General features: G+C 46.5%; 1 protein-coding gene across 1 annotated transcript; it reads left to right on the top strand.

Moving 5' to 3' along the window:
* Positions 1 to 2,152: 2,152 nt before the first annotated feature.
* LOC132591867 (dynein axonemal heavy chain 12-like) lies at positions 2,153 to 8,252 on the top strand. Its single transcript, XM_088665487.1, has 6 exons — positions 2,153 to 2,257; positions 3,000 to 3,097; positions 3,982 to 4,269; positions 5,962 to 6,078; positions 7,164 to 7,321; positions 7,963 to 8,252. Exons 3-6 carry the CDS (start codon positions 4,059 to 4,061, stop codon positions 8,125 to 8,127), a joined length of 651 nt encoding a protein of 216 aa, XP_088521613.1. The 5' UTR covers positions 2,153 to 2,257; positions 3,000 to 3,097; positions 3,982 to 4,058; the 3' UTR covers positions 8,128 to 8,252.
* The last annotated feature ends 3,979 nt before the right edge of the window (positions 8,253 to 12,231 follow it).

Raw genomic sequence — 12,231 nt, 5'->3', positions numbered from 1 at the left:
AGCAAGGAGCAAGGCGTCGGCAAGGCAAGGGTCCAAGGAGCAAGAGGCCAGATGCAACCAGGCAGGGACAGCATTGCTGTTTTAAAGAGCTGAAGGGAAATGCTGGGCTTTTATCCCTCCCAGCTCCTGCCACCAGGTGCCGTGAGGTATCAAGTGGCCTCACCTGAGTGGCCACTCCTTGCTTCTCCAGCACAAGCTGAGGCAGGCCCCAGTTCTGCAAAGCAGTACAGGCTCCAGAGCCTGATTCCTGCCCATACTCCTGACAGTACTCCCCCCCAATAGGGAAAAAGGGTTCCACCCCCGGTCATGGCCCAGGCTTATCTGGGAACTTCCTTGGCGGGCGTGTGCACAAAGTCAGCTGGTTCCCAAGATCGCTCCTCCGGCCCGTAGCCCACCCAGTCAATTAGGTATTGGAGTTTCCCACGGAGTCACCTCGAGTCCAGGACCTGGGCAACCTCAAACTCCTCATGGCCGTTAACCTGGACCGCTGCTGGTGGTGGGGTAATGCGGCCCGGAAAGTGGTCCGTGTGGCAAGGTTTCAGCAGGGATACGTGGAACACGGGGTGGATCTTCAGAGAGTGGGGAAGCCCCAACTTTTAGGCGACCTGGTTGACCTGCTGCAGGATGGGGAATGCTCCCTTAGTCGAGGGACGTCCGGTGCGGTGACGTTCCAGGGACAGCCAAACCTCACCCCCAACCTGGAACGCAGGCCCCTGCTGCCGCCGTCGATCTGCTTGCGCCTTATAGTCCGCCTTGGCCCTCTCTAGGTGCTGTGTCAGATCAGCTTGTGTCTCCGGGATGTGGGAGGCACGAGGGACGCCACTGGTGTGCAGGGACGGTTGCGTAAGTCCATAGAAGGGGTTGACCACAGCCTGTGGGGGGGGTAGTGGCTGGAGGAGCCCCACGCTCCCCCCTGAATTTATCTGGCACTGGGATGGGGAGAGTCCGTTGGGCTGGGGCCACAGCAGGGGCTGCTCGAAGTGCTCACACCTCCCCCTGGAGCGTAGCTACCTGCATGAGGAGCTGCTTCAGCACAGTGGCGAGGTTCATCTCGCACCCTGGCCGGGACGTGGGTGGGCCACAGCAAACTGTCACGGTCCGGTCGGCGGGTGGTTGAAGCCCTGGCTGAGGACGTCAGGACCAGAGGCAAGATGGTGGTGTAGAAGCAGGAACAGGTGCAGGGCTGAGGGTCCAGCAGCAAGCAGTCGCAGGGTCAAGGAGCAAGGCAGAGGCGAAGGTCTGGGAGTCAAGGAGCAAGGCGTCGGCAAGGCGTGTGGGTTTTATGCCAGGCTATATCCACGTCTTCAGTCCCTCTTCTGCCCCAACTAGGCTAACAGGACGACTGGAGCACCTTCTGCTTCGATAAACAATGGATACTGCGGCAGAGGTTTTTAATCCTCTTTATTATTTCAAGCTAATATGTATTTACAGAATATATACATAGGCTGTGTGAAAGTTACAAACAGCTCTCACTGCAAACACACAGCATAACAGAGAGCCAGAGCTACTCACAACAGCTACAAAGCAATATAGCAATACCACACCCCACTAAATTAGCAGAGTCAGGAAGACAATTTAGTGAGGGAACAGTTCCCGCCCACTTCTCTCTCTGGAGACTATCTGATTCTCACATTGGGAGGGGTGAAAATGCTAACAAGGCGAAGGTCCAAGGGTCGAGGAGCAAGGCGTCGGCAAAGCAAGAGTCCAAGGAGCAAGAGGCCAGATGCAACCAGGCAGGGATAGCGTTGCTGTGGCAAAGAGCTGAAGGGAAATGCTGGGCTTTTATCCCACCCAGCTCCTGCCACCAGGTGCTGTGAGGTATCAAGTGGCCTCACCTGAGTGGCCATCCCTTGCTTTTCCAGCACAAGCTGAGGCAGGCCCCAGTCCTGCAAAGCACTACTGGCCCCAGAGCCTGATTCCTGCCCATACTCCTGACACCCCCCCCCCCAACTGCAATCCTTCGCTCTACTGGCTCTTTCTCCAGTGTTGCTGCAGCTGGGCCTCAGTGTTCTTGCAGCCTACTCAGCCTTGCCATGGCCACTACATTATCCCTCTTTCTCATGCACACACTTCCTTCTTGCAGTGATGCAGATTTTTCTACTTTCAAATGTGCAAGATGTGTGTTTTTTACGCCTAACCATCTCTTCATGACAGGTCTCTGAGCTGATAATTCCAAACATGGAAAGAGCCCTGCAGACTTTCCCCCTGAACACCTATGTGAAGAGAGAAACCCCAATGCTCTTGGTGGGAGCCACAGGTACAGGGAAATCAGCGATCACCAACAGCTTTGTGATTCGGCGCCCAACGACAAAGTACACTGCCAGACAAAGTTTCTCCGGCAGAACCACAGCCAGTCAGACCCAGGACGTTATTATGTCCTAACTGGTCAGGAGAAGAAAGGCACTTTTTGGTCCACCCGCTGGGAAAAAGGCTGTTGCATTTGTAGCTAAGATCACATCTTAAACATTTTTGTTGCTACACATGGCAGTTTTGAAGCATGCTGTTCCAACAGCAGGTGTAGTTCCTTTTGCAGAAATAAGATGCCAGGGACCCCAAACTCCCCAGGTAGGGAGTGTGGGAGAAGGACCGGGGGTGGGCGTAGAGCTGGGTGATATCAACTTTTCAACATTGTGACGTATCACCAGCCCAACATCACGATGTTGGAAAGCAGAGGGAGGAAGAAAGTGCATGAAGCCGGGGCCCATGAGGTCTTTCGTAAGGTTTTCTTTCCTTTTTGTTTGCTTTTGCAGTGTAATTTGAAAGTGGTGTGTGGAATGGGGAGCTGCTGCTATTGTTACACAACTGGGAGCTAGACATTATTGGTGGGCTACTGCTGTACCTTCTGTACCGCAATCATGATTTGGCAACATTTGGGTTGTTCTGTTGGGTTAGAAGGCATACGTAGAAACATATCCAAATTTTGCAATCCGAAATAATACCCAAAGTCAGCTTTGTTTTTTGGAACTTAGCTTTCCTGACGGCCTTTTCCCCTCAACCAGGAACTGTGCAGAACGACATTTGCTTAGCCAGCGACCAATGCAACATGCAGAAGGAGTGCATTAGAAAGGAGGAGCCAAGCATTCCACGTGCAGGAAAGGTAAACCATTTGCATTTATTGCCTCGTAATTGAGTGAATTGTTGAAAGAAAGAACGAAACCTCCCTTCTTTACAGTAATTCAAAAAGAAAAGGGAGAAGTGATTCTTGATGGCTTTGTTAATCATTTGCCTGTGGCTTTGTTTATTATTTTTAATAAGGTTGAATTGAACAGTTTAGACTGGATTTTTTTCTGTCTCACTTTAGAATCACGGGTTAAAGAACAAGGTCTATATCTTTTCAATCCCAAATCAATGAATGTAAGAGCTTGTTCTCAACATTCCATCACACTTTTGGTCATGACCAGGAAAACAGTGAAGTTTTAGCAGATGTGGGGCTGGAACTCTGGTGATGGGAAAGCCTTGATGGAGTAATTACTATTGTGCATCCCCAGGCCTGTGAGGGCAGAAAGGGATGACCTGACATCACTGTGACATCACATGAAAGCCTTGATGCGATTGTGATTGTTATAAATATAGTCAGGTAGTTAAAACTATGATAAGATCCAGAGCCAAGGAAAGGCAGAGCCAAGTAATTCTAGTTTTGTCCCCATGCTCTTCCCGGCTGAGTTATGCAACACTTAGACTAAGGAACGAGCATGAAGCTGACAGTACTGTAAGTTAGAAGGTAGGCAAGTGGCAGCTAGTTGAGGACAAGTAAGGACAAAATGGTGGGGCAGTGCCCCATTTCCCCTAAGGGACCAGCTTCCATTGCATGCATGGAGTGCAATGTATATGCCACCCCACCAGGTTCCTTGCAGTGTACAGGTCATAACTACATTATCCCTCTTTCTCATGCACACACTTCCTTCTTGCAGTGATGCAGATTTTTCTACTTTCAAATGTGCAAGATGTGGTTTTTTAGACCTAACCATCTCTTCATGACAGGTCTCTGAGCTTATAATTCTGAACATGGAAGCAGCCCTGCAGACTTTCCCCCTGCAAACGTATGTTAAGAAACCCCTATGCTCTTGGTGGGACCCACAAATACAGGGAAATCTGCGATCACCAACAGCTTTGTGATTCAGTGCCCAAAGACCAAGTACACTCCGAGACCAAGTTTCTCTGGCAGAACCACAGCCAGTAGGATCCAGGACATTAATATGTCCAAACTGGTCAGGGGAAGAAAGGCACTTTTTGGTCCACCCGCTGGGGAAAAGGCTGTTGCATTCGTAGGTAAGATCACATCTTAAACATTTTTCTTGCTACACATGGCAGTTTTGAACCATGCTGTTACAACACCAGGTGTAGTTCCTATTTCAGAAAGAAGCTGCCAGGGACCCCAAACTCCCCAGGTAGGGAGTGTGGGAGAAGGACCGGGGGTGGGGGTAGAGCTGAGTGATACCAACCATTCAACATTGTGACATATCACCAGCCCAACATCACGATCACATCTTAAACATTTTTGGTAAGATCACATCTTAAACATTTTTGTTGCTAACATGGCAGTTTTGAAGCGTGCTGTTCCAACAGCAGGTGTAGTTCCTTTTGCAAATATTGGAGAAGATTCATATTGAACTCCCAACATTTGATCTTGTTAGAAGTTGCCATGATTCCAAATGCTGCGCAGCTCTGATTCTTGTCCTGTTGCCAGGTGCTGATCCCATGGCAGCTGAGATTTCTTAAACAACTAACTGCCTTTTAGTTGAACAGCAGCTCAAACTCTGACCCAGAGGAGGCGTGTACATCCAGATTTTTTTTAAAAAAACGGCAGTGCAAACAGATTCGGTGCTGGACCCAGACCTTGGTCCCCAATTCTAAACTTGAGCCAGAGATTCCATGGTCAAAGGCAGTAATGCCTCGCAATGCCAGTTGCTGGAAAGCGCAGAAGGCAAGAGTGCTGTTGTGTTGAAGTCCTACTTGCGAGTTGCTCACAGGCATCTGGTTGACCATTCTGAGAACAGGATTCTGGACTCCATGGGCCAATGGCTGATCCAGCAAGCGCTTCTTATGTTCTTGTGAGGCCCCCAAGCTGGGATCCCTAGAGACAGTGAAGAACTGCATTAATATTAGAAACCTAAAGTGACATTCGTATTCTCGAGTGGGGAATTTAAAGTGGATCTCCCTGATCTACTGCTCTGCCCACAACACCAGACTGATGCTATCATCGTAGATGTGCTACACCTCTAAACTAAGGAACAGCACAGCATGGATTAAACAGGCACTGAGAACAGCTTTTGACCCCATGCCAATAATGGCACAACCATTGTGTCAGTCTGTGCAATTAAGTTGGGGCTTAGTTTTATTGAAGATTTCCTTAGGTATAGGTAGGTAGCCGTGTTGGTCTGACGTAGTCGAAACGAAATAAAAAAATTCCTTCTAGTAGCACCTTAGAGACCAACTAAGTTTGTCATTGATATGAGTTTTCGTGTGCATGCACACTTCCTCAGGTATGTCACTCAGTGGGGTGCTTTTGCTGCCCAAAGCACCCCAAAAAACAAATGGGAGTATTTTTATGTGCTTACGAACTTGGGTCTATTTTGCTCAGATTTCCTAGCTGGCCCTATAAGCAGCTTCTGCTCAAATTAACCAGAGGCACTTGTGCCTTTTCTGTCTCCATCAGAATGCAGCTGTTCAGTTTTGAGCTCAGCAGTTTTCAAATGACAGCTGAGGGGCACATAGATAATATTTAACATTAGCGGCTCAAATTAATGTAAGTCCTGGAACACCTCAGTGCACTTTAAGGGAAGTTAACTAAAGAGAAATATCTCCCTCTTGCATACAATATTGGGACATGTGCCTAGGCTTCACTATAGTTTTGTTTCAGCGTAGCCTATTATCATTGAATGGCATTTAATCGTTTGCCATCAGCAGAAGAAAGCTTGCTGTATTGCAGACTCACTTCCCCCCCCCCTCTGACCTGGACAGGTTGGAACGTTCCTTATGAATTCAATGAATCTGATCTGAGACTCAGTATGCGGCAGATCCAGATGTTTCTGGATGAATATGTAGAAACCTCATTTGAAGCTCTCACATATCTTACAGGTATGGACATTATGGCTACATTCAGACATAGTGCTGGTTTTGCATCAGGAAAACGAGTTTAGCATGATTTAGCTAAACCATTGTTTATCATTACGAACTTGAGCATATTACAAATATTATGAAAATGAGCCCCCAAGGGCTCCCCTCCCCGTTCCTCAGTGTGACCGTAGCAAAACAGCAGGAAAAGAGGAGGGGAGAGAGAGGAGCATGCAAGGCACACTGCAGCTCATGGGACGCTCGCTGCCTTATACAAAGTCAGTTGATTGGTCCATCTAATTCAGTATCGTCTGCTCTGACTGGCTGATATCTTCCTTTGCGGAAGTCAGGGCGAGGAAAACAAAATGAGGAGAGAATGGAGATGGGGGTCAGAGACTCTCCTCTCCTCAACTGCTCCCAGGGGCTCTTCCGTGGCCCTAGCCCCTTGTAGGGGGTACGGACGAAAGCATGGCGAGCCCCTGAATTGCTTTAATGGAATTCCCCGCACAGCAGCAGCATTGTAGGGTCAGGCATGGCTGACCATTTCCCCTACAGCAACCATTGGAGGGGCCAGCACAGCCAATCCTGGCCCCTCCATCAACCAGCAGCATTGGAGGTCACAGCCAATCCTGATCCCTCACCAACCAGTTTATTAACCAATGCCTAACTGCAACCTTACAAGTTGTGACGAATTGCTACGCAGTAGGTGAAAACCAAGTGGCACCAGCTATCCGCCAAATGGATAAATTCCTACCAGGCCCCTGCCCCCAAAGCAGACGACCCCATGGCAGGCATAGCAAGGTCAAACACAACAGCCTAAATAAAGGGAGGGTGGGTGGGTGATCCGAAGCTTGCAGTTAAAGAGAAAGCCCGCTCTGCGAGCCTTGAATATAAAGCCAGTAGGCTGTCAATCAAAAATTGCAACATAGAAATCTCCCCAACAACCGAAAATCTCCTATTACAGTTGTGGCCATCCAAACGATCTCACCCAACAGCAAGAGGAGGGTGTTTTGCTAGCCCCCACCGCAACACGTGCTCTCCATGAAGGAGAACACGCTCTCCGTAAACACCTTACCATTTTCATTCTAATGCCTTGTTTCTATCCCTAGGCGAATGTAACTATGGTGGGAGAACAATGGACGACAAGGACAGGCGTCTCCTGCTCTCTCTCATCTTCTTAGTGTATTACAAAAATTCAGAAGTCCTGGAAAACTATCAGCGTTCCCCACAGGGGGAATATTTTGAACTATCCTTCGGGACATGCCGGGTAAGAGAGCAGAAGGTGTGGATAAAGTATGTGTGTATTAGGAGAAATTTGCACTAGAATGCTAATGAATTTTCACAAGCACTTTAAAAAAAGCTCTGCAAAGTGATGTGAAAATGTGGGGGATTGGTTTAACACTAGAGAAATAAGATACTGAGAGTAACCGTCTATCAATTGAGGTTGCTTTTCTGACAAATTATGGTTTCCTTTTGGACAAATAAATGTCCAGCCAGAACTGCTTTTTTATGTATATGTGATTTTACATTGTTTATTTTCTTCTGATTTTTTGTATTTTGGAATATTGGTTTTTGTGTCTTGTTACTGGTCATTGGCCGTAATAAAAGGACTTGATTTGCCTTGAGAAACCGAGAGAAATCAAACTTGGCAGAGTCATCCTGATCCTATGCCGGGCCTTCTCAGTGTTTGCTCCCAGACTTTTGGGAATCCCTCTCTTTTTGTTCCAACATGCTTTTGGGAACGGACTGCTTTTAATGAAAGGGCTGGTGCTATGCTGTTTTTACTGTAATGATTTGTATGGGTTTAAAAGACTTGTGTGGTTTGTGTGTGTGTGTGTGTTTTACTTCTTTCTGCAAGACCTTGGCCATGTTTTAATACAGCATATCTCCTTCCCCCACCCAATTTAGGTGATGATACAGGAGGAATGTATGACTCAGGTGCCAGAAGATGGAGCCTACATTTGGCTGAAACCTGGTGAGAGTACCAAATGTCTGCAGAAGGAAATTTGCATCTGTGCTGAGAGAGGCTTGTCAACTAAATGCCTGTGCTTTCCAATGAAAAAGCGCAGCTAGAGCCATCACCCCTTTTACAGCAAAGAAGCCTTAAGGTCTGGGCTACAACCACCGCCCCATGGGAAAAAAGAGGTGTTGGGCTACAATCACCGCCCCTTCATAACGAAATAAACCTTAAGGCTTGAGCAACTTGTTTTACTGCACATTCATTCTGATTTGTTTCCAGGGAGGTTAGATGGCAGTTGCATCTACACCAGACATTGATGTATGCATGTATGCATTTCATAAAGTTTATATACTGCTTGATTCTTAAAAAAACACAAAAACCCTCAAAGGGGTTTATACAAAGAATACAACAATAAAATCATTAGTAAAAACAATGAAAACATTCAGAAAAGTAAAACCAGCAGTAAACATAAACACATCAGTATTTCAGATAGAGGAGGAGGCTGGTCTAAACAAAAATGCTTTAAGTAGGTACCAAAAAGAGCACAGTGAAGCTGCCTGCAAGATATCAATAGGCAGGGAGTTCCAAAGTGTAGGGGCTACCACATTAAAAGATCAGTTTCTTACAGATGCAGAATGGGTATTATGTAACAATGCCAGCTCCACAGATCATAGCAGTCCGAGAGGGCATGTATGGGGTAAGACAATCTCACAGAGTTTGTTAAAGGTCCTGGAAATTGTAGCCGTGTGAGGGGTAAACTACAGTTCTCGAGGTTCTTTGGAGGCCATGTGCTTTAAATGTATGCTGTGCATGTGAGCGATGTTGCATCAAGCCAGCATTATCCCACACTTTCCAGCGCATTTTCTCATCTCTTATACGTTTGGGGGGAGTTGGTTTGTTGTGCAAGACCTCCCAACTGCCATCAACTGCACAACCACGATTTGCTGGGATGTGGCTGAATCCCACCCAAGACTCGCAATGGCCTGGAGGTGCTCTTTGCTTTGCTCTCAATTGGCTTTCTCTCGTGTTGATCCATTTTGTATTGAGAATTGGGCCCTTCCTTTCCCCTGTTCTTACAGCCATACTCACAGCAACCCGTTTGCTCTCAGGGTGACTCAGGAGGGTATTCCCAGAAAGAGGAAGCAAAAAGCACCACTCTCGCCAAACTCCTTAGCCTTGGCATTTCATTCAACTTCTCTTCTGGCTTTCCCCAGTTCCTACCAGGGCTTTCATTTTCAGGTCAGAGTCATGGGTTCCAGCCCCTGCATTCTAGGATGTTGAACTAGATGACCCTCTAGTCCCTTCTAGCTCTATGGTTCTTTGATTCTGTGACTTCATAATCCGTCCATTCCTGTGGCAAAGACTTCCTTGCCCTCAGCCTTCCACTCTCTGCCCCAGATGTTCATCTCCTTGTGGTTTTAGGCCCCGCCTCCACCATAAATTTAAAGCAATATCACACCTATTTACACTCTAAAATACTGGGAACTGGAGTTTATATTAAGGGTGCTGAGAGGCTAGTTCTTCTTCCTGCGGGACTCTGGGGGCTTCCAGCTCTGTGAGGGGAACACAGCTATTAGATTTTGGGCATACTGTATTTTTTGTGTATAATACACCCCCGTGTATAATTCTCAAAATTTGGGGACTCAAAATTAAGAAAATGGAGGTAAATTGCACAGAGTTATTGCACTTTTTTGGTGCAATGACGATCAAACGCATCGCAGAGGCAAAATATCCTCTGCACGCTCGCCACCAGCAGCCACCAATTGCCCACCCAATTGCCACAGCAGCAGCCAATCAACAGCAGCACTTGACAAATTCACCAATCAACAGCACAATCACCACTGACAATATGCTGCTTGTGGCAGCAACCAATCACCCACTACCCATGTATAAGACGACTCCCTATTTCTGACATTATTTTAGCATTAAAAACCCATGTATTATACACAGAAAAGTATGGTATATTGACCGATCACAAAGTTAATTTAAGTCTGCCACCTTCATTTTTTATTTTTTTTTCGCTTTATGTTGCTGCTTGATTCGTCAGGGCACACACACACACACACACACACACATACACACACACACTGTTTATTTTGTGTGGGACAGACAGCCACAGCAGCATAGAAAGCAGAAGGATAGATAAGGAACAACTTCAAAGGGGAATGCTATTATTGTATTCAATTTGACAGGAAGAAATGACTGAATTGGATGTAGAAGAAAGGATGAGTCAAATATGACACATGGGCTGCGGGTCTGAAAAAATTGTTCCACCCCTGAGCTTTTGCCATAACCAGATAGTAATATTGACTCAGTTAATTAGGCCACACAATACCTTATCGCACCAGCTCACTTGCCTTATGTATATGCTTCACAGTATTCAAGCACCATGCATTATTTCTGGCCATCAACCATTATAGAGTAACAAGACAATTTTGCCCTGCCATAAAGCGTTTGCTGTCTATATAGTAGTTTGAAATAGGGAAGGCAACAGAAAAAGTAGAGGAAGTGAGTGCAAATGGGAGTAAGCCCCAAGATGCTGTACTTTCTTATATTAAAGTGTGGACCGATAATGTAACAACGGAGCAGTGCATTAGAGTCTATGGCAGGGGTTCCCAACAAAATTTTCTCGAGGACCCCTCATCGAGCCGCTATTGTGACAAGGACCCCCATTAATTGACTTACTTGCTTGAACATCAAATGCATGATCTTCCTCTTCATCTGTAGGCCTTTGTCGTTTTAACGAACCACTTTTAAACCAACGGTCCATTTTTAACTACGCGAACTGTAGCTTCCGCGAAAAACAACGCTTTGTTTACAAACACTACTGTTTTGCAAAGAGGCAGCGCACGCCAGGGAGGAGGGAGGGGAATGGAGAAGACAGGGTACCTGCGCAGTAGTGCACAAATGAAGCCGACGCGCGCAAAGCATCTTGGGGAGGTGAGCGTTTAGAATGCACGCGCTGCCTCTTTGCAAAACAGTAGTGTTTGTAAAGCGCCACCTAACGGCATACAGTAGAACTACTGCCTCTATCTAATTCTAGTTTTGTGCTAGACTCTGCTCATGCAGGAAGCGGCCAAAACAAAAAATCTGTTATCATACGAAATATATTTAATATTTTTTTATTCTAATAGCATCTTGCGAACCCCTCTGGCATAACTCGCGGCACCTGTTGGGAACCACTGGTCTATGGGAACTGCAAACCCTGAATGACTGCTGAAGTAAGTTACAGGTAGGTAGCCGTGTTGGCCTGCCATAGTCAAAACAAAAGAAAAAAAATTCCTTCCAGTAGCACCTTAGAGACTGACTAAGTTTGTCATTGGTATGAGCTTTCGTGTGCATGCATGCTTCTTCAGATGCACTGAAACAGAAGTCACCAGACCCTTATATATAGTGAGAGGGTGGGGAGGATTACTCAGAAGGGTGGTGGGAATGGGTGATTCACTGATAGGTGTGGTAAACCTGTTGACGAATGTTTACAGTTGGTCTTGCAGGAAAAAGCATTCAAAAGGAAGTGAGAAAGTAGTAATGGGGGATTTCAACTATCCGGATATTTGTTGGATGTCAAACTCAGCCAAGAGCATAAGGTCGAACAGATTCCTCACTGGCCTTGCAGACAACTTCATTGTCCAGAAAGTGGGAGAAGCAACAAGAGAATCAGCCATTTTAGATCTGATCCTAACCAATAGTGATGACCTGGTGAGTGGGGTAGAAGTGGCAGGATCATTAGGTGGTAGTGACCATGCTCTTCTGGAGTTTATTATACAGCGGAAAGGAGCAACCAAGCATACTAAGACTCAAATTCTAGACTTTAAGAAACCCGACTTCAGAGATCTTAGGAAAACGCTGAGTGAAATCCCATGGACAGCAATGCTAAAAGGGAAGGGAGTTCATGATGGTTGGGAGTTTGTTAAAAGGGAGATATTAAAAGCACAACTTCAGGGAATACCAATGAGATGGAAACATGGAAGGTGCCTAAAGAAGCCAGGGTGGCTATCTAAAGAACTTTTAACTGAGTTAAGATTTAAAAGGGATATCTTGATTTTAGCAAGGCGTTTGACAAGGTGCCCCATGATATTCTTGTAAAGAAGCTGGTAAAATGTGGGCTAGACAATGCTACCATTCAATGGATTTGTAACTGGCTGACTGACCCAACCCAAAGGGTGCTCATCAATGGCTCCTCTTCATCCTGGAGAGAAGTGACTAGTGGGGTGCCC

This window comes from Zootoca vivipara, chromosome 3, assembly GCF_965207765.1.
Source record: "Zootoca vivipara chromosome 3, rZooViv2.hap1.1, whole genome shotgun sequence".
Classification (NCBI taxonomy): Eukaryota; Metazoa; Chordata; class Lepidosauria; order Squamata; family Lacertidae; genus Zootoca; species Zootoca vivipara.
The sequence above is the reverse complement of the archived record's forward strand: the minus strand, read 5'-3'. Positions and strand labels throughout refer to the sequence as shown.